General features: G+C 39.3%; 1 protein-coding gene across 1 annotated transcript; it reads right to left on the bottom strand.

Annotated features, from left to right (window-relative positions):
• Positions 1-1,457: 1,457 nt before the first annotated feature.
• LOC122066453 (UDP-N-acetylglucosamine transporter UGNT1-like) lies at positions 1,458-8,503 on the bottom strand. Its single transcript, XM_042630257.1, has 9 exons — positions 8,333-8,503; positions 4,948-5,109; positions 4,702-4,835; positions 4,137-4,267; positions 4,004-4,048; positions 3,801-3,898; positions 2,543-2,650; positions 1,943-1,999; positions 1,458-1,844 (listed from the first exon to the last, which is right to left on the bottom strand). Exons 1-9 carry the CDS (start codon positions 8,501-8,503, stop codon positions 1,770-1,772), a joined length of 981 nt encoding a protein of 326 aa, XP_042486191.1. The 3' UTR covers positions 1,458-1,769.
• Positions 8,504-23,686: the final 15,183 nt, after the last annotated feature.

Genomic DNA, 23,686 nt, shown 5'->3' with positions numbered 1-23,686 from the left:
TGCTGTCAGAGATCCTGATAGGTTTGTAAGACAGGTATGTGTCTACTTACACCACCGATATTCCTAATGGTAAATTGGATCTACTAGAACTGGGGTGTGACACTTTTAAATATCCAAAGTAATCAATAGGTTCTTGTCTCCTCTCTCTTTTCTCTTTCTCTATTTCTCTCTCGAACATTCACGAATACCACCCCATTAACTCAAGTGCTCAAACCAAACAAAGAGGGGTGAGATGCTACAGTATTTTTTCTTGTTTCTGCCATCCTACCCTTTCCTAATGATCCACCCCACTGCACATGGACCCACCCCTTTTTACCCGGCAAACAAACCTTTATCTTTCCCATCCCTTTTTACCCGGCAAACAAACGGGGCCTTGGTGCTTCTATGAATCTCTAACCACATTGAATCTCCACAGCTAATTTTCCATTTTTTATTTTGAAATCTGGCTACGACGACAATTGCAACTATAAACAGACTAACGACTATGGCAGGGCAGTACGTTCTGGTCTTACCACCCTGTCTCTTGTAAGCCCTACTCTAATCAAAATACCAAATATCTATACCCAAGATTCAAAAGATGAACACTGAAATGAGAAAGGCTTGTAGACTAACGACGCGGAAAAGAAAACAGATGCACTAAAGACAGTTGATTGTAGCCTTGTGTACGTTGGGAGCGTGTCGCTGTTGCACATACTTTAACTAGAGAAGCTAGGTTTTTAGACCAATAATTCTGGTCAATTAGATTGTTATACATTTTTTTTTCTGAGTAATACGGTCTCAAATTAACAAAAAAGGAAGCTTCTAGAAGACCATAGGCATCTAGTGAAGTTTCTGATCAAATCCATTAAATTTAGTTTTTCTTATCAGGGTATTCATGGTCTCTAATCTTCCCAGGAACATAAAATGCCACATTATTGAGACCCACTTACCTTCATCCAAACTAAATTTGCCGCAACAGAGCTCCTCAATCAGATATTATTACTTACTAAGAATGTTCTTCTGTGTCAGTCAAATGATTAGAGATTAAGAACAAATGCTGTATGCTGTATCCACTTCTCATCTCACATGTGAAACTAATAGAACAGGATAATGTAAAGCTTCAAGTAGATATATATCAGAAATGTGGTCCAAAAAAGAAACAAGGACAAGCATTTATAACAGGGTTTCAATCACAGAAACCATCTGAAGAAGGCCAACACGGAAGCATTGTCATGAAATAAAACATTGTTCCCCAGGGCCATAACAGCTGATGCACTTGAGCAACAATGCTTCATTGTAACCAAAAGTGTTTTGCAGAACTAAGGAACAAATGATGTCTTCTCTTGCAACAGACGTTTGAACACATATTTACACAATTTATGTATCAGAATGGCATTTTTCATTTCCTTTCAGTTTCTTTTGCAATTTTCACGATTTTTGGGGACTGAGAGGAGGAATTTAAAGAGGCAAAGACTATATGAGCAATAACCACCTATGAAATCAAACTGCGTTGCATTAGGTAGCAGTTAAGCCACTTCTAAATTTAAGTTCTTATCCTGGCCTACTATAAAATTATGAAATGAGGACCGGGAGAAAAAAAGAGGCTCTTATTCCCCTGATATAGGAAAAGATAATGTTAAAATGCTCTTCAGTCGCGGAAAAAAAAACCATTTCACTCTTTATACTGAGGCAGGGTCCATTTGATCAAAATTAGGAGATGATGAAGACATCAGCATCATCAACTCGAATAAGAACCACCAACTGAAAACAAGCTCCTGAAGAATGTCTTGTTACTTCCCCTTGAGTTTACAGTAGGCATAGAAACCAGAGCCAAGGAAACCAAGAAGTTGTCCAACAACGTTCAACTGGCAACAAAACATGGCAGATAGTTCAGATAAGAAAAACAAAAACTTCGGGTATAGGATGTCAAATAAGAAATGACAGAACAGAAACTTAAACATACAATATCAAATGGAAGCCCACCAAAAACAAGCCAGCCAAACCCGATAGTAAAAAAATCCTGCCGCAGCACAAAGATCAGCAATGCCCAGATAATGAATAGGGGATGATAGTCCTTACCATACAAGTGTAAGGTCTAGTCTTATCTCCTATACATAAAGTGAACTGATGAGAAGATTGTAATTTGAAGGGGATCACATGAAAATCTGCAGGACTATACAACATCTTTTCTAAGTTATCCGATGGTGACAATATTTTCGGTCATCCATCACATCAATATGGGAAGATGAGCTCCATAGGTACATTATACTTTGTTCAATATTGTTGCCTGAACTGCACATTCTCATTCCCAACAAAGAAAGAAACACAGGTAGGTGGTGAAGGGAAGATTATTATTTTAGTATATCGAGTATCTACTTTATTGTTAATAAGCTAACATCATGTGGTTGATGGGGGTTGAACAGCATGCCAGCACAATTGAACAATCCCTTGCTGTTTAACTTGAGATCCAGGCCTTGGATTCATTACATTAATAATTGTCTCAGGACCAGAGAAGGTTTTTGATCTGTTTGTGCATGGTAGTACAAAAGATTCGTAAACAAACCTTTAAATTACTGCACATTGTTTGTGTGAGAGCTGAATTGACAGTTGTATTCAGAAAGATACAGTAGTTCAATAAGAAAGCCATTATACAGGAAAGAAGCATGACAGCCTGCCAAAAAAAATGCACTATTTCTAATTAGATCCATTGAATTTAAATGCACAAGGGGTAAAATACCACAAGAAGAATAAACAGCTAATGTAAATATATGTCTTCTTGTCTGTTTTAAGGCAATGACTGATTCCACTGGACTATGTAATAGGAACACAAAGAAATGAAGATCAATTAAAATTTAGAAGAAAAATGTGAAATTTTGAATTTGCTCCGAAATAAGAAAAGTTCTAAGACACTAAACTTGAACCAAATCAACAATTCTTTATCACCAACTCAGGTCGGCTACAACTCGCCTACAAGAATCCTGTTCAGCCATTGCAATAAAGGTAGTGCCACATCTTGTTTTAGATCATAAGCAGTTAAATCTTTTGTCATTACTTCTAAGTCCTATTTTAGGCCTCGCTCTTATTCTCATGATGCCTTGAACTCGAACCATATCAGTATTCATTAAAAGTTCCAAAAAAGATGTTTGCCCATCTCTCTTCACTGATGCATGATGGCTTTGTTTTACATGACTAAAACATATCGGATGGTTTCTTCATCTTGTCCCCTGTTTGTGCCACAACAAGGTAACACAAATGCCTACAGCCTACACTTCTAGCTACATTCTTTCATAACTTGCCCCTCATCCATAACAACTTCTGCATCTCAGCTGCACTAGTTTTATACATGCCTCATTTCTTGGTCGACCAACATTCTGCTCCATACAACATGGCTGGTCGCATAACACTATAAATTTTAACTTTAAAAAAATCAGCGCAGTTAAAATCTCTCCAGGGATATCCTGGTGAACCATAATACCTTCACAGTAAGAGAAAAAGTTATCCAGCTCTTATTTGATCCACTTGAACAAGTCATTGAGTACAAGAAAAATATGAGACATGGTCAGAATAAGCATAACATAGGTGAGGAGAAAAAAAAAAAACAAAGCATAGAAGAAAGCATGTGAGCTGAATGCACAATTGATTTGCATAAGATGCATGAAAATCTGTATTCAATCAACAGACCCATAGAAAACAGAGCATTTAGACAGAAGCAAGAAACCCATGACCTTCGTCAAAAAGTGAAATTGTTCCAACACCTCCAAGGTGCCCGAGTCATACAATATGCAATGAAAAAGACAAATTTGGCAGTGAACAGGAAGCACCTGAAATCCAGGGGAATATAAATGAGGAAAAGTCATTGTCATCTCCAAGTCACCTCGGACAAATGTCCAAAAAAGCAACACTGGTACACATATTATTCCTACAAAAAGACAGGCAAAATATAAGCTAGAGCAACCACAGTTTTCAAACTTCAAATGTACTGTGACACTAAAAGAACAAATAGTTTAAGATATGTTTATCTCACCATTGCACCACATTAGACCAAAGCTATTAAGGCCGCTAGATTTTCCTGTGATGATGATAAATACCACATTTCAGTAACCAAACAGCAAATTCTAGTATGAGAGAACGAAATATCGGGAGATAAGAAATACTACCAAGACAGGCTATAGTTGCAAGGTATATTGCTGTAGCGATGTTGGCAATGAAAACAATTGCGTAGGCAAAGGAATCAAATGACAAGTCTCGAGCACCCACAATAAATGCACCAAGAATTATCAACCCCACACTGATGAAATCGTTGGATTTACCATTAAGAAAGGAATTAGAGACATAAAAACGTTAAGCCAAAAAAATCATGATGAATTCTACCAAAACATAAAACAGGGGCATTCTATCCTGAACTCAGCATGCTTCTGCATTATGGCTTCATATTGAAGCAGCTAAAAGAAGTAGACCTGTATTACAACAAATAATATATGGCTTTATAGCACTGCACTGGTCCACCAATCCACCTCAATTATTACATTGTTAGTTATCACCCTCTAAGACAATGAAATACAGTAGACAAAAAATGCACACATCACCATGTCTTCAAGACCATCAAAATCGAAAGCTCAGTAAGAATGGCCAGTTAATTTTCGGATAATAAAAGGTGAATGTTACAGTGACAGATATTAGAATTTATTCAACTCAACCAAACAGCGAGAAAGGGCAATTTACGTGCCAACAACAGATGACGAATATTTCTGCCTCGTCAGAAAATACTCCACAAGCATTGTAAATACCACTGTAGTCCTCCTAAGGGTAGTGTACATGGGAACATTAACTCCACGTACAGACTCCATTGACGCCAGCTTTCAACAGGGGAAAAATTGATGATAGAGTGACACACTATTTCAAGCTCATATAAGAAAACTCATAATTCTTCATCAAAAGAAAATTGAAAAACTATTCAGGAAAGCATACCATGTAGAGCAAATAAGTTATTGCAAGAGGTAATGTTCGAATCAATGTCTTAAGGGGAACAAGTGTTGGTGAGCTATCAGTAAGAACTCGAGGTTCACCACCTGTGAAAGAAATAATTCTCCACCGTTTCAATGCATAGAGGAGTGAACACGAACATATCAACTGTAGCAAATACGAGATAAAATACTTCAACAAACAAATCAAACATCATTATGTCTGTCTTGGCCACAATTTTTTTTTTTTTTTTTTTTTGGAGGGAGGGTTAGAAATCAAATTGCGGAATCAGACTTGACATTATATGATTTGAAAAAACTGAATCACGAACGCAATAATAGAACATAAAATGTATGGTGAGGGGGATATGGGCTAATGTTGACTTGTAATCTGCTTTTAATTGTTATTTCCTTTTCTAATTATTCTTCTTTATTGTAATTAGACTTAGACTCTTAGTAGGATTCCCACAAAGTGTTCATGACTTAATATTATATAAGGCTAGACCATGATAGGGGAATTATATTCCCATCGAGTTCTAGCTCTCTCCCTCTGCTCCATCTCCATCATGCTCTCTCTCCTTCTACTTTCTTCTTCTCTTCACTTCTCCTCTTCTTCGTAGATTCTATTTTATTTGATTTTTTTACATAGTATCAGAGCGATGATGATGAAGAAGAAAAAAAACCTTAAGTCACTAGTTCTTATTCTGCTCACTGTTGTCTTCTTATATTCTGCTACTGATCCCTCTTCCACTGTTGTGTTCTTATATTCTGCCTTTTTCTCTCCCTGCTGAAGCTTTTCTCTCACTCTCACTTGCCTAGCAATTGGCGACAGAGTCCTCATCTTGTGCTACCCTCCAAAGTTTGATACTTTGATCGGTCGCAGGTCGTAGATGTGTCTGCCAGAGTTATAGGGGAAAGGTTGGTCAGGCGAGTTCACTCTGTTTCCTTCTTATATATATTTTCTGCTACACCATTTTCTGGTTCACGCGTTGCTGGTTGTGTTCGGAAGAACTTATTAGATTACCCTGTCTCAATTCAACACAATATTCCAATGTTAACATTGCCTCCCTTGGGTGACCAAAACCCTAAAATTGTCTCCCAAATACTGCTCTAGCGAAAGTCATGACCTGGTAATTACCAAAAAAAAAAAAATTAAATAAATAAATAAAAAAAAAAATTCATGACCTGGGACTAGGTCTCGTTTGGGTTTGTCCACCAAGAGCTGTTGTCACACTCCGCCACTCCACCACTCCACCACTCCACCACTCCACTCCTTAAGACATCGGAGATGTGACTAGGAGACTTACTGTCATCCTATTCAATCTACCAAGATCTCAAATGCAATACCATATACTAACAGTCCATAATCAAGAATCATAATAACCAGGGGCAGCTAAATAATAAAAGATATAACAGTAATTCTTGTATTGGCGAACTACAATGTGATAGAATATTACAATAACCAATTTTACTCTCATGCACCCTTCACAACAAAACATATATAATAAATATCACAAAAGTATTACATCTAAAAAATATAATGGAGGACATCGGATCCTCGATCACGGTGCACTGTATGCACAATCTTCACAAGCACAACCTACATTATGTTCCTCGGACTCTAGAATCCACCAATCTCCGCCGTACTCAGCAATGAAGGAAAAAGCATCACTGCTCATCGGCACAACGATCTCTGCATCATCATTTAAAAATGAACATGAACATGATGTTAGCTTCATTAAGCCCAGTGAGGGGATTGGGAACATGCAAGCAATCACAAATAGTCTATGATGCGGTGCATGAATTCATTTATTATCAATCTAAACAACGAAACTAATTCATGGGTCCATAGTGCTACTGTAACACAATAGGCAGTATCCTTGGTCCCAAAACTGGCCATCAATCACCCAAAGATACAAACCTTAGTTGCAAAAGGGAACCTGTCAATCTCGGATTGCATCGTTGGTCACCCGAGAAGCCCTGATAAACCCGTCCTAGCGCTACGGTTATGGAATCATCCATCGATCACCTGGGCTCGGTCCACCTCTGGCTAAACTCACATCGTATTGAGGAAGTGGTATTTCAAAAAATCTCATCAAACCTACCACTGTGGGTAATTCAACACGTAACCTATTGTTGCCAAAGGGTTGTAGCACAGGGTCAATAATCCTAACCGCATGTTTATACATGTCTTCGCATAGTCAAACATATACATACAATCAAGAATGGCAAATACGGTACAAGAATCATCCATCGACCACACCGCAACTAATGTAAGATCGAATCACAAGCGATCCAATCCCAGGTAGGATCGTTAGAAGATTTAAGGAGTTAACTTGAATCAACAAACGGAAGCAAAACAATAACTATTTGAACACAATAGTAACTTTTTCTAGATCTTGAGAAGGGAAGGGTAGAATTGGTATTTTGCAAATATCTCAAGATCAAGCCATCGGAAGGGACCCAAATTTGAATCGATCTCCAAATTAGGGTTCTTGAATTCCTGGTCACAATTTGAGTTCAATCGGATGGCTAAATTGCTTAATCCGAAAAAAAATGTGTGACATCCAACCTTCTAGAAGATTTGAAGAAATTCAAGGAAAACTTGAAAAACAATACTTACTTGTTAGTGAAGAAGATGATTAAAGAACAAATAATAAAAGAGGAAAGATTGAGATGGGATGGATGTGAATGGGATGGTGGGATGGCTATCTCAGCTTGGACCTCTCACCCACAGCTATCTCAGCTGTTGAAAAATTCTTTCTCAGAATTTTGGGAGTACAAAGCTGCAATTTCATTAATAAATTCGTGTTCAATTTTGTAGCCGCTTACAAACTTATATAAAAGACTCAAAACTGACTCAAACACTAAAAAGGAAAAGCCAAACCCAATCCATAACTAATTGGAAGACCTAAACTGACTAGAAAACTAAAATAACAAAGAAAATAGACTCAAAACAGGACTCTAACTAAAGTAATAAATTAAATATATTTTTTCTACTTTCTACCCATATTTTAGGCCTATTAAAGTGGCCCATTACAAAGAAATCCTATGGGATTACAGGCCCAACACATACATAACCAATCCAAAGCTTATTTTCAATAAAATAAGCCCATTAAGTGACTTATTTACATCAATTCTCCATCACTTAAATAACTCAACCTCGAGTTTTGAACATGAGAACGACCACCTTGGCGTGATGAAGGTTAAGCTATTGGTCATAGTAAAACTCAAGCAATTCTTTGAAGACAAGAATGTATTATAGAATGTGAGGGGCACGATCTTCTAGATACTTCAATGAGATAATGAACTCCACATGCACAACCCCAACATCATTGGATGTATCCATGGGGTTGTCTTCTAGTACATCTTCTACCTTCTCAAACTTAAACTGACTCCTCAAGTTCTTTGTCCTCGTTGTTCACAATCTCCTTAATGGATTCTTCAATTACTACTTCAAATTTGAACCCCTTAAGATCTTCCTCTTGGTTGTTCACACTCATCACAGTTGTTATAGTACCAATCTCCTCGGGCTCGACCTCATTGTCCACAATTACGATCATGTCGCTTTCGACTTTGTCCTGATTAATTTCACTGATCAGAACAACAGGGACTAACTCTTCCTTAAATTAGGAATGGCTGAAATTTCTTCCACACTAACATTAACTTCAGTTTTTAGTGCTTTGGTTGGAGGTGTCTTCTCTTGTTGCTCATTTGCATATTTTTGCACTAGAGCGGCCAAGTGGTCTACCAATTGTTTTAGACTCTTATGACATGTGGGTGTTTTTTAGATACATGTAGATGTCTTTTGGTGGAATCGTGCAGAGGGAAGAGCCTTCTTTGGACATATGCAAGGAGGTATTGGGTCCCTAACTCGTACTTCATCTCTTCCCAAGTCCTAGGCTCATGTCCTAGAGCTTGGAGTTGCTTTTCATAGACTCTCCACCATTCTCCAGCATAACCAATCAACTAAGAGCAAAAAAATCGAAGCTTTCGTGTCCCTGTCAAGCTATAGTCAAAATATTCCTCGAGAGAATCTAGCCAATCAAGGGCGTAGCATGCATCCCATTTTCTAGCAAAGTACCGAACTTCTAAAACCATCTTCAGTTAGGCCCTGATACTAATTAATGTAAGATCGAATCACAAGTGATCTAATCTCAGGTAGGATCTTTAGAAAAATTTAAGGAGTTAACTTGAATCACAAATGGAAGAAAAACAATAACTATTTGAACACAACAATAACTTTTTTCGGATCTTGAGAAGGGAAGGCAATAATCAGTATTTTACAAATATCTCAAGATCAAGCCATCGGAAAGGGTCCAAATTTGAATCGATCTCCAAATTAGGGTTCTTGAATGCCTGGTCACAATTTGAGTTCGATCGAATGGCTGAATTTCTTAATCCAAAAAAAAAAAAGTGTAACATCCAACCTTCTAGAGGACTTGAAGAAATTCAAAGAAAAATTTAAGAAGAATACTTACTTGTTGGATGAAGATGATTAAAGAAAAAATAATAAAAGAAGAAAGATTAAGATGGGATGGATGTGAATGGGATGGTGGGATGGCTATCTCAGGCTGGGGGGCCTCTCAGTTAGAATATGTGAATGGAGAGGAACAATGAGATGTGAGATGAGGAAGAAGATGGAGAACTAGAATAGGGAGCAGAGGAGAAAACAATGGTGTCACACCCCGCTCGCACAGAACCGAGTTGGTGATCGAGTTAACTCCGGTTAACTCACAACCTGTCAGGATCAATAATGCAGTAACTGCAATACAACATACATCTATTAAACTAAGATAAGAGCTGTATTTTCAGCAAAAGTACTACGCATAATAATACCTATAATTGTTTCCCAAATACTTGATACCCAAATTAAGTCATAAAAGTCATATACGTTTGGGCCGGAAGGCATGATATATACACAAAAATATAACAATTTAAGCATCAAGTAATAAAAAGAATCACTCAGGAGTCACAGCTGCCATGTAGCACAATCCTTGCATGTGCAATCGGCACCGTGCTCAAAATCATCAGGGACCCACCAGTCCTTAGAGAAAAACTCCAAAGTGGGGCCCGGCTCCTGATCTCTAAGCGGGTAACCTGTAAAATCACCTAAAAAGAGTTGTGCAAGTGAGATGAGCTCACTAGCCCAGTAAGTGGAAAGGAAGACCACACAAGGAAAATCACACAAATAGTCACCACACAAATGTGCATATATGTATGCAATTCATTTTAATCCTATTAGCCTAACAATATTACTAGATCATAGGCTATGCTATGTGTTACTCACAACCACAGTGTGTGTATGCCCTGGGTACGAGCCACGATCCCCATCCCGTAATACACCCATAGGGTTGTCAGAGAAGGCCCACCGTTGGTACCAGAATTTAAAATGCAAGCCGACTCCCAGAAAATTTAAATGACAAAAAGTAAATGGGTGACTCCACCCAAAATAAAAGCAGTACGATCGGCCCTCTGAATATACCACCGGGGTTACCGACTGTCCTAGCGATTAGCCGTGCATACTTCTAACCGCTGCAGGAGTTCGACAATTGCAATCCGATGCTTCCCCCCAATAGTAACCCAACATGTAAACCCCTATTGGGAAGGATCATAGCACAAAGGGGTATATAAATCCTAGCCACATGCTTCTATATAAGAATAGTATGATTACAATACGGCACAACGTCCCATTCCACGAGCCACCATGCACTCGTTTCCAAGTCATCTACAACATCTAATCTAGCATGCATATCATGTCCATATGAAATTCTTCTATCACATACATCAAGACGTAAAGAATATTTATCATAAAGCAAAGCATAGCATGTTATGTAAATGCACATACAATGCGTGATATGGCATACGTGATGTCTAGTCTACACACAAGTGACATGATGATATGGCTATACTAACACATGTTAAGTGATGCATAACATTCTAAAATTAAGTTAGAGTCCACTCCCCACTTACTTGTATATGTACACGATGCTTGTACCCAGCACGCAAGAGATCCGACGTGTGGGTACGCGTATGAGTGTAACCTATCATAAACATAATGGTTTATCATTTCACTATTTTGAGGTCAAAATTATCATGTTTGAACACTAAAATCGGGTTTAGAATCATAAATTGGGGTTACACATTAAATTTGGACCCATTCTGGGCATTCTGAAAAGACAGGTGGGTATGAGTCAAAGATAGGCAGGCCTCGGAGCCCACTGGCTTATGCTCGCCGGTTACACCAGAGCTCAGAAATTGAGTTCTGAAAACTCAAGTGGGGTAGAGACCCAAAGATAGGTGGGCCTGGAACACCCCCCGGTCTTGAAATGAAATTCTCCCATCTTCTTCCCCATCTTCTCTCTGGCTTGGGGAACTTGTTTGGGGCTAATCCGGTGACTCAAATCACTCATCTAAGGTCCAATCATGTATCCTTAACCTAGATCTAAGATCAAATCAAAAGAAAAAGGGAGATTCTTACCTCTTTCTTAAGAACATCAATGAAACCCTAAATTTAACTTCTTTAGCTCAAGAACTTTCAAATACTCTAAATCTTCACTAATACACCTTCCAAATCCTTCCAAATCATTGTACACATCTTCCATTAGACCTTAGATTTGATTATTTAAGTAGGATTAGCAAGATCCAAGTGGGTTCTTTTCTGAAAATCAAAAAGAGGGTTTAAGAAAGGGGTTTTCTTAAGAATCCTTGGAATATGTACAATACCTACCTCAAATCGAAGATCCCGAGGAGCTAATAATTAATCCGGCTCAAAATACCAAGACCCAGCTCCGGTGAAGCTCTACGGTCGATTTCCTTTCTTCTTTCTTCTTCTTCCTCTTTATCCTTTCTTTTTTCTTTCTCTCTCTTCTTTACTCTCCCACCGACCAACTATCATTAATGAGGGAAAAGATAATAAATGTCTCCTCTTTTATACTTGGGCCCCCAAAAATATCTTATAGTCATAGGTAGGTACATCTCAGGTGGACATTCTCAAGTGGGTATATCTCAGGTGGGTATTCTCAGGTGAGTATATATCAGGTGGATATATCTCAGGTGAGTATATCTTAGGTGGGTATATCTCAGGTGAGTATACCATTCTAGTCTGCCCATTGCTAGTGTTCCACTTGGACTTCAATGGGGACAAACTCATACTTATAATTAAATTGCATAGGCACCCAAAATTACTAGCACGTACCCTTACTTCTTGTATATGGCCTCGTGGTGCGTGCAAGTGCAAGGTTTGGGTGCACATATTACACTTGGTACCTACTCGGTCTTATCAGGCCAACTCGAGTTTAAGGTCACTCTTGCTACTATGTTCCATATGACTTGTGTCAGTTTGCTTCGGTTCAGCCCCTACATGATCAAACCAAGTCAATAGGGTAATTAGATCGAGTTTAGAAAGTAGGGTATCACAAATGGTATGTTGGAATAGTGTGATATGAGAAAAATCTCTCTAACACCAATATATCCTTTATTAATATATTTACAAGATATTACACAAACCTCCCTAAGGAGGAAAATTACACATACCTCCCTAAGGAGGAAAAGGAAAATAAAACATAATGAGACAAATTACTAAACTTCCCATAGAGAAACATAACTAACATTTCTAGCACTCCCCCTCAAGCTGGAGAATAAATATCATGCATTCTCAGCTTGGATAGCAGAGAACTGAACTGATGATGAAAAAGACCCTTTGTGAAGATATCAGCCAACTGATTTCCAGTCCTCACAAAAGGTGTGCATATGTAACTAGTGTCAATATTTTCTTTAATGAAGTGTCTATCCACCTCTATGTGCTTCATCTTGTCATACTGCACAGGGTTGTGGGCTATATTTATGGCAACCTTGTTGTCACAATAAAGCCTCATAGGTCCCTCAATATCAAAACCCAATTCTTGGACCGACCTTTTCAACCAGAGAAGCTCACACACTCCATGAGCCATGGCTTTAAATTATGCCTCTATATTAAACCGAGCCACCACATATTGCTTCTTGCTCTATCATATAACTAGGTTTTTACCTATAAATGTGTAATAACCTGATGTTGATCTCCTATCAGAGACTGAGCTAGCCCAATCTGCATTAGTGAAGCCTTTTATCCTCATGTGGTTATGCTTGACAAAAAGTAGTCCTTTGCCTGGAGTAGGGGTGTCAATTCTTAAACCGAACCGGTAAAACTGACCGGACCAAACAGATAACAACACGGACCGAACCGAACCGAAGCCTTATTGGGTCGGTTCGGTTTGGAGTATTGCAACCCCAAAACCAAACCGAACCACATCAAAAATCGGATGAACCCGAAACCAAACCGAAACCGGCTCAAAACCCGGACCGAAACTGAAACCAAACCGGTAAGAAACTGAAACACTCCAAAATTCATTAAAAAATCAAAATTTGCATAGTTTTGTAAACATTTGTATGGAAATTCGAATCCAAACTGGACCAAAAACCAAAACCAACCCGGTTACAAATCGATTTAAGAAACCGAAGACAAACCGAAACCAAACCGCACCGAAATCGAAACCAAACCGAAACCAGAATTTCCTTATTGTTTCGGTATCGGTTTCAACTTTCCCACACCGAAATCGACTCAACCCGGACCAAAACCGAGCCAGACCGGCCGATTGACACCCCTAGCCTGGAGAGGACTTCAAGTACCGGGGGATGTAGTAAACCGCATCCAAGTGCCCACTCTTGGGAGCATACATAAACTAACTCACCACCTCCACTACATAAGTAATGTCTAGACAAGTTAAGGACAAACAAATAAGCTTCTAAACTAGCCTTTGATATTTTCCTGCATCAATAAGAGAAGGGCCAACATCTTCCCCCAGCTTATGATTCTATTCAATAGGAGAACTTGCAGCCCAACATTCCTATTCCTTTCAAGAGATCTAAAAAAAACTTTCTTTGGCATATATTTATGCCCTTCTTGGATCTAGACACTTTAATCCCTAATAAATACTTTAAGGGTCCTAGATCCTTAATCTCAAACTGTTGGGCTAAATAGTTCTTCAAATTGGCTATCTCAGTTCTATCATCTCCAGTTACTGCAACGTCATCAACATAAACAATCAAAGTTGTAATGGTGCCACTACCACACTTAGTGAACAGAGTGTAGTCAGCCTGACTTTAGGAATAGCCATTCTTCAGGATGGCCTGTCAGAACCTTTCAAACCAAGCTTTTGGAGATTGCTTAAGACCATACAAAGCCTTCTTGAGAAGGCACACCTTTCCCGCAGCTGAAGGGAACTTAAAGCCAGGAGGAGTTTGCATATACACCTCCTCTTCTAAGTCACCATGTAGGAAGGAATTCTTTACATTCAATTGATACAATGGCCAATCTTTATTAGCTGTCAGAGAAAAAAGGACCCTTATGGTGTTATGCTTAGCCACAAGAGAAAATGTCTCCTGATAGTCAATCACATACACTTGATTATATTCTTTTACCACCAGCCTTGCTTTGTACCTCTCAATAGTACCATCTGACAGGTACTTGATTGTGTAGATCCACCTGCATCCAATTAGAGTTCTCCCACTTGAAAGGTCAACCAATTTCTAGGTATAATTTTTTTAAGGGTCATCATTTCCTCAGTCATGGCTTGCATCCACTTTGGGTTGGACATAGCTTTAGAAACATTCTTGGGAATAGAAGCAGATGAGAGAGCAATAGTAAATACAATACCTATAGGGGATAGAGAGTCATAGGAAACAAACTGGGCTATAGGATTAGTACAAGCTCTCTTTCCCTTCCTAATAGCAATAGGATGATCTAACTTTGATGTGAAAGGATATTACTTGACTGAGGAGGGTGGATCTCAAGAGTTGGATTCAAAGAGGACTCTTGGTAGGTCTTCTTGTTCCTCCTTGTGTACACAATGGTCTCCTTTTCATTACCAGAACCTGAACCACCTCTTGAATGATCACCAATATCAACAATATCCACCTCTTTGTGTTTCCTAATGTCAAGTATAAAAGGAGAGATAGGAAATAGGGAAAGAAAAAGGATCTCATCACTAGCCTTTTCACCTCCATTATGCTCCCCCTAAAAAGGATGCTGAGGAGAGACAAAAAAAGGTGCAGACTCAAGGTGACATCTTTAGAGAGAAGCCTTCGTCTAGAAGAAGGATGACAACACTTCCTTTGGTAGTGGAGAAGTAGATAAGAAAGATACATTTAAGCGCCTTGGGGTCTAGTTTAGTCCAAGAAGACTTATTAACATGGACTTCATAGATATACCCAAACAATTTGAGGGGAAGAGAGAAAGAAGAAGATTGAGGAGACAAGATGTACAAGGGAGTTTTGGAGCCATGGAGTTGTGTTGGCATACGGTTGATCAAATAAGCAGCAGTAAGGAGAGCATCAGACCAAAACGTTTTAGGAATATGCATGTCAAAGAGAAGACTCCTACTAATCTCCAACAAATTATGGTTTTTCCTCTTAGCTATCCCATTTTTTTGGGGTGTGTCAACACAAGCTAGCTGATGGATAATGCCATGGTCAATAAAAAAGTCTTGAAGACCACCATACATATACTCTCCCCTTTGTCAGAACGAACAATTTTAATTTTGGTATCAAATTGTGTACATATCATAATGTAAAGTTTTTTAAAGGCAACATACACATCACTCTTGTGCTTCATCAGAACAATCCAAGTAGCATGGGAAAAATCATTAACAAAAGAAACAAAGTAGTGAAAACTAAGTAAAGAGGTAGTAGTAGAGGACCCCCAAATATCAGAGTGCACAATGTGAAAAGGAACAGTAGATCTATTACCATGATAAGGATAAGAAGAATGACAATATTTAGCAAAAATACATGGTTCACAATGAAAGACATGAGAATTGGAAAAAGAAATAAATAAATAAGATAATTGTTTCCTCACAACAACAAAAGATGGATGTCCTAAACGTTAGTGTCACAACATCACAGAATCCACAGAATTGCTAGCAGTATATCCACACACATAAGACTGAGCTGTAGCCAAAAGAGGTGATTGAGGTTCAAGTAGGTAGAGTCCTTTATTTCTATGCCCACTGGCAATAATCCTCTTCATCACCAAATCCTAAAAGAGTAAATGAAAAGGAAAAAAAAGGGACACAACAGTTTAAGGATTTCGTTAAATGACTCATAGACAAGAGATTACGGGTACAGTCAGGAACATGAAGAATAGAATCAAGAGAAATGGAAGAAGCAATAGGAATGCTACCTTTACCAGAAATGGAGGAAAGGGAGCCATCGGTAACCCTAACCTTATCTCTACTGAAACAAATAGAGTACGTATCATAATAATAGGATGTACTAGTCATATGATCCATAGCACCAAAATCAATATCCCAAGATGGTGTTATGGAGTGGGCAGATGAGGAAAACTGCAATGCAGAAGTTGAGGAATCTAGCATTGTAAGAGAAGAAGATGATGAGCCTTTAAGTTGAGATATGACCCTGCGGAATGTTGTAATATCCTCTCTAGTAAGGAAACTGTGCTCTGTCTGTAGGATAGGAGTAGACCCTATAGTAGCATGCTCGGCCTCAACACTGTGGGCTCTACCTCTCCCATTACATCCACCACGAGTACCACTAGTACCACCACGCATGCTAGGAGATCGACCATAAAGAACCCAGCATCTATCTTTGGTGTGCCTAGACTTCTCACAATTATCATAGCGTCTATCATTGCCACGAGGTGGACCTTGGCCTCTACCCCCACCACACCAATCTTTCTGAGAGCTAGTAATAAGAGTTGACCGCTCAAGGGGAGGAGCATGTGCCATGGCCACCCACCTAGTCTCCTCACTCTGCATAGCTACACACTTCATCAAGAGATGGAAGTGGAGACCGGCCCAATATTTGTATCCGGATCGGCTCATACTCGAGATTCAACCCACCAAGAAAAATAAGAACCCGCTCCTCCTCAAGTGTCTAGTAAACCTTAGGTTCATCCTCAGGATTGGACAGTTGGAGGTCTCTATAGTTATTATACTCCTCCCAGAGACTAATGACAGTGTTGTAATACTCAGAAATAGTTTTATCCCCTTGCTTCATGCCAGTAACCTTCTGAAGTAATGATAAACCTTGACCGAGTCACCCACACAATCAAAGGTTTTAGTAACACTGTCCCAAATATTCTTGGTAGTTTCTTTCCTCATAAACCTTCTTCCAATCTCAAGTTTCATAGAAAAAATCAGTCATGCCATAATAGTGGAGTATTTAGTCTCCCACTTTGGATATGTTAGGTCATCCAGGCTGGGAGCCTTAATGGTATATGTTGCATATCCTAGCTTTCCCCTACTCCGCAAGGAATATTTTGCATAATGAGCCCAATCCAAATAGTTGGTGTTGTCCAACTTCACAATAGAGATATGAGTATGTGGGTTATCAAAAATCATAGGAGAATGAGTAAAACCACTCAATGTACTAGTTGAAATATCTCTAAAAAGGGCCCCAAGGCCACTATCATCAGATATATTGTAGATAAAGGGTCACACACAAGGTGAGGAGTACACACTCTACCCAAAAATTGCTTTCCCTGAACCAGAAAAAAAATCCAGCCACTAATCCAAGCATACACTTGCAAGGAATTCACAATCTGCCTTCTTCAAGGTGTAGAATCATAACATATGAGCTTAATAGCCCTAGACATCATACTTCACAAACAAATAGCAGCCAGAAGCATCACAGGCATTATTTTAGAGGTAAAAACACCAAAAATAAGGCTGGCGGTACCCTATATACACTGATATTTTGAGTTGTGGCTACCCAACTCAAGGAGGCTTGTAACGACACCAAGAGGACTAATAATATACCCTAGGGCAATCCAAATGGGCCTGGTTTCAACTCCAAATCTAACTAGATGAGAGAGAAAAGGGAAAAATACTCCAGGGCTGGAGGTGAGCTTACCTAAGCTTGGTTTTGGTTCTTGCAACTTGCAAGTTTCTCTTTCTTCAAAGAAAAACTCCCCTTGGTGTCTCCATGGTCTCCTTGCATGCCTCCCTCAAGGTATCTTTAATCTTCTTAGATAAAAGGCCATTTCTTTGGAACCCCTTTGTAACCTAGGGTTCCAAAGAGAAGAGAAGAAGCGAGGAGATTAGTAGCTTGACTCTCAAACCAACCTTACAAGCTCTGATACCAAGTTAGAATATGTGAATGGAGAGGAACAATAAGATGTGAGATGAGGAAGAATATGGAGAAGTAGAAGAGGGAGAAGAGGAGAAAAGGAGAAAAGGATGGCATGTTGGAATAGTGTGTTATGAGAGAAATCTCTCTAACACCAATATATCATTTACTAATATATTTACAAGATATTACACAAACCTCCCTAAGGAGGGAAATTACACATACCTCCCTAAGAAGGAAAATAAAAATAAAGCATAATGTGAAAAATTACTAAATTTCCCTTAGAGAAAACATTACTAATATCTCTAACACTCTCACCCACAGCTATCTTAGCTGTTAAAGAATTCTTTCTCAGAATTTTGGGAGTACAAAGCTACAATTTCATTAATAAATTTATATTCAATTTTGTAACCCCTTACAAACCTATATAGAAGACTTAAAACTGACTCAAACACTAAAAAGGAAAGGCCAAACCCAATCCTTAACTAATTGGAAAACCTAAACTGACTAAAAAACTGAAATAATAAAGAAAATAGATTCAAAACAGGACTCTGACTAAACCAATAAATTAAATCTCATTTTTCTACTTTTTACCCATATTTTAGGCTCATTAAAGATGTCCATTATAAAAAAACACATGGGATCAAAGGCCCAACACTTTCAATACCCAACCCAAGGCATATTTCTAATAAAATAAGCCCATTAAGTGGCTTATTTGCATCAACAACCCATTTCCAAGCCTACATCTAATGTAGCATTTAAACAAACAACATGCATTAGTATGGCAATCATGGTACTGAAATCCTCCCTCAGCCACACTGGATCGCATTTTCCTTACACAACATTCAAGTCAAGTAATATAGATTAAAGCATGTACAATTCAAGATATAACTTTGAAACATGTAAACATATGCATTATACAACAATTCATATATTTGAAAACACTCCATAAGGAAATCAGACCAGCCCACTCACTTTGTTAGATGACTCGGCAAATATATCCTGAAATAAACATCTGAATAAACCCTGATAGGCCTCACCGACAAGTTTATCTCTGACCTGAAACCATGTGTAGTAGTGTGTTAACTTATGCACTAAGAATCCCCAAAAAAAATATGGGAACAACACAGTTTAGGTCCACTTGTAGATGGCACCATTTGATTGAGGATGACCGGTAAATGGCACCGGTTGATTAATTGATAACAAAAAGTCCTTAATAGGCTGTCCACCAATATATAGCACTGGTTGATTGAGGATCGACCAGAGGTGGTCCGAGAACTATTCTTCAATTCTGAGTTTGACCACCACAAACCTATGGTCATTTTGGGTCTGTAGGGATTGTGGAGGATTACCCCACCTTCCATTTGAGCTCAACGGACTTAAGTCTACCTACTATAATGGAAGTTACAATCTAATATCTGATTGTAGCATTAAAAACCTAGGTTAGAATAGACGTCATTCCAATAGCTTGTAAACCAACTGTTGTTGGTTTGAGGGTGTACAAGAGAGTTCAATACTCTCAAGGAAACACAAACACCAACTGGCTATAAGGCTCAGCTCTGAAACCAAGCAAAAATCCTTAACCTCATGTCTTATGAACCTGAAAATGAAAAGGGAGGGTTGAGTATGGACAGCAACCTCAATGTAATCCAAGCTCCTTCTCCCTTTCTCCTTCTTCTTCTCCTTTCTTTCTTTTCTTCTTCTTCCTCTCACAATTCTAGACTTGTGTTATAAGCCTTTTAAGGCTCATTTCCTTATATAGGCTAATACGCGCCAGGTGACCCACCGCTCACCGATCGACACAGAGACGTGGTTGGTTGTATGGGTTTTGCTAATATGCACCATCACAACCCATCACTCACTGACTGACAAAGAGATGAGGGTAGTCATACAAATTCTACTAATACGCACCAATGACGTGACCGACCACTTGCCTAATAGCACAAGATCCCTAGCAGGCACATACAACCCCTTGGAGGCCCAAGAAGTGTTGCCTTAATTGCAAAAGCATTGGCCCCTTGAGGGTCGGCAAGAGGATCCATACCACAGGGACAAAACCCTATAAGGAGAGCAAACCCACCAAGGAGATCAAGTCCCCCAAGAAGGATGAGTTGACCAAGGCACAGCTCACCCCTATCCACTGCTCGGAGTCCCCGAGATGAGGATAATGACCCATGCAGGGGAAGAGAGAATAAACTGAGATGTAGGGATCTCCCACGTACTCCCGAGCGACAAAGGGAAAGAACCGAAGCTGCATGTCCTACATCTGCAAGCTAAACGAGAAATTAAATAGCCTGAAGAAATCAAACACTGGAATATCAGAGTTTCCAACCCATGACCCTTTGTCTAACGAGCTAATGAATGCTCCTCTCACAAAGAAGTTCAAGATGCCAATCTTCATATTGTATGATGGGATGACCAACCCAGATGACCACTTACGGCATTATAGTTCGGTAATGTCTGTCCAAGGAAACTCAGTCGTCATTGTGCCGAGTGTTCCCAACCTCTTTGAAAGGAGCTACCTTAACTTGGTTCTTAACCCTGAAACCCAGGTCCATCAATAGCTATGATGACCTGGGGAAGGCCTTCATAGCCTAATTCTAGAGTAGCTTTTATCAAGCAACAGAAGGCACCCATAAGCCTCTTCACCATGAAGCAGGGCTGCAACAATTCATTGTAAGACTAGCTCAATAGATTCACTGAAGCCACTCTGGAGATCAAGGATCTTGAGGATGGTGTAGACCTACAACACCCTTTTCCATGGGGTGAACCATGAGGAGCTTGTCAAATCCTTGTCAAAGAAGATGATAGTAGGTATGGCCGAGCTGCTAAAGAGATGCCACAAGTACGTAGCCATTAACAAACACTTGGCAGCACGCAAAAGAGTGTCATGTCAAGCTAGGACAAGAAGAGGACCATCGCACACTAAGGATGAAGAGTGTGACCCAAAGAAGCCTCGGACGATGAGTCCGGATAACGCGCCCTTGAATCAATTCCGGTCCAAAATTCTTATGGAAGTGAAGGACAAGAGGATCATCTGTTGGCCAAGGCTTAAGCAAAAGAAACCTGAGGAACGTGATTCCAAAAATTTCTACAAGTTCCATTGAGATACTGATCATCATACATGATGAATGTCGGCAGCTGAAGAAGGAAATTGAAGATTTGATCACGGTTGGTTATCTTAAGGAGCACATCAAGGGTCAAGAAGACGACTGATCAACTGAGAAGGTGTTAGAGATATTAATTATGTTGTTCTAAGGTAGTTTGGGAACTAATTATGTTACTAGTCATCTTACATTTTATTTTTCCCTTTTTAAGTCCCTAGGGAAGTTTGTTTAATTCCTTTTAATCTATTAGTGAAGCAATATATTTGTGTTAAGAGAGGAATTACTCTCAACACATGATCCCACCATTCTATCTTCTCTTCTTCTTCTTCCTCTTCCTCCTCTCCTCCTCTCCTCCTTCTTGTTCTCCAATCTCTCATCTCCTTGTTCTCTTCCCATATATATTTTAACTCAAATAGCAAGCAGAGCCGAGCAGTCAGCAAGAGAAGTCACAGAGAGAGGATAAGAGGTCTGTGAGCGACAAGCAACCTACTAGAGACACAAATCAACCCACTAGCCCCATCATACTCACCATCCTTAAGAGGTCAGGGTTATAGTTAGTCAAGAGGGCCAAAGCACATGCTTGTTTCAATGTGCAACCAAGGAGCCCATCAAGGTAGCGTGAAAGGACCGCGTGATTTCTTTCTTTAATAATGACCTGAAGGGCCTAAACTGGCCACACAATGACGCCATAGTGTGATGGAGGGCGGGTAGGGATAGGGAAGAAATCCCTGAGAGGGGTCTCAAAGTTATAGGGGAGAAGGAGAAATCGCACTGAGAAAGGGGGGGAAGGAGAACCGCTCACACATGCCCGCAGGCTTCACAAATACTCAATTCATATTTTCTTCAATCTCCATTTCTCAATCAATTACAAGCAAATAAATAGAAAATTAAAAAACTCTAACATGGAAAGAAATCCTAAAAGGAAACTAACTCAAAAGGAAAATAAATCCTAAACCAACTCTAAATAAGAAACTACTATCTCCTACATATCTTACTCGAAATAAAAGATTACGTAATAATCCCAAATAAATAAAATCCTACTAGACCAAGGACTCAATATGGGTCCACTTCATCTCTGGTTAGATACCTAGATGGGTATAGGTCGCTCCACGGGTGCGTATCTACATCAATTCCCCCGGTGTTGAGAAAAACTTATCCACGAGTTTTGTAGAATGGGAGAATCAACTCCAATCGATCAGTATCTATCCTTGCATGTATGAAGTCACCATCAAAACTATGATCAAATGCTATGAAATCTACGACGTGAAGTTGATTGATAAAGTAGTGACTCAGGAAAATAAAATCTATTGGTTCACTGAGGAGATCAACCGATTTAAAATTTTCCACAAGTGGATCTTCAACTTCTAATGGGGCCATCCCATCTTCTACCACTGGTGATTCATCTGCTGGTTCATCTACTTGCTACTCAATAGCTGAGATCACATAGTTGAACGTAGAGTGTACTTGGGTTTTGATGTCCGTGCAATGTCGTTGTATGTCATCGAGATTCTCTCGCATCAATTGCATTTGTTGATGGATATCCAATAAAAGATCTAGATATATTGCCTAGGTTGTTGGAATCACTATGGGTGGATACTCTAAGCAAGGAGTGATGGCAGAATGGTAAATAAATAAAAGTTGAGGAGATGATGGCACAACTATAAATATTGAGGTTCAACTCTTTTTTTTTTTTCTTTCTTTGGTAGGAGTTCAACTTGAAACTTAAAAAGAAGAGGACATAATGTATGAGGGGGACAAGGTTATACTTGGAAAGGCAAGGAAAGAGGGTGGAGAGGTAATAAAAAGGTGGGGGTATTTTAGGAATAGAAGAAGAAATAAGTTAAAAAATGCCAAATCATGTGGTGTGGGGTTTTACCAATAAAAGGTCCTTCTCCAACTTGGAGATGGAACCAGTAGTGGGAGTTCTTGTAATCGACCCAAGGGAATCGACGAAGGAGGAGGAGATGTCGTGACTTTGATGAAGGGAGGGGTGCCTCATGCCAGCTTCAACTCAGGTATGTCCCTTCCTATCTCTTCTCATCTCGTCTTCTCTTCTTCTTCTTCTTCTTTCTTCTCTTCTGTTGTTCTTTCTTTCCCTTTTTTTCTGGTTCTGTCTCTCTCTCTCTGTTGCGCTGTTTTTTTTTTCTTTCTTTCTTTTTTTCCACTCGACAAAACCCTAATGGGGAAGGGTTTTGAAGGATTCTCTCTTTTTTTTTCCCTTTTTTTGGCTTGCTGATTCTCACTTTTGTGTCTCTACTTCGCCTTTGGGTTGGGTCGACTCCTCTGTTCAACACAGAGACGACTTTTTTTTTTTTGGTTCTTAGCCTCGATAGAATTGAAACAGAGAATAAGGAAGGGAAGAAAGAAGATGGGGGAAGGAATAGGATCCTTCGGCTCTGATACAAATTGATGGTGGCCCGATAGGGGTAGGGAAAAATCCTTGAGAGGGGTCTCAGAGTTGTATGGGAGAGGGAGAAATCGCACTGAGAAAGGGGGGAGGGGGAAAGGAGAATC

The sequence above is a fragment of the Macadamia integrifolia genome, unplaced genomic scaffold, assembly GCF_013358625.1.
Source record: "Macadamia integrifolia cultivar HAES 741 unplaced genomic scaffold, SCU_Mint_v3 scaffold2400, whole genome shotgun sequence".
NCBI lineage: Eukaryota > Viridiplantae > Streptophyta > Magnoliopsida > Proteales > Proteaceae > Macadamia > Macadamia integrifolia.
The sequence above is the reverse complement of the archived record's forward strand: the minus strand, read 5'-3'. Positions and strand labels throughout refer to the sequence as shown.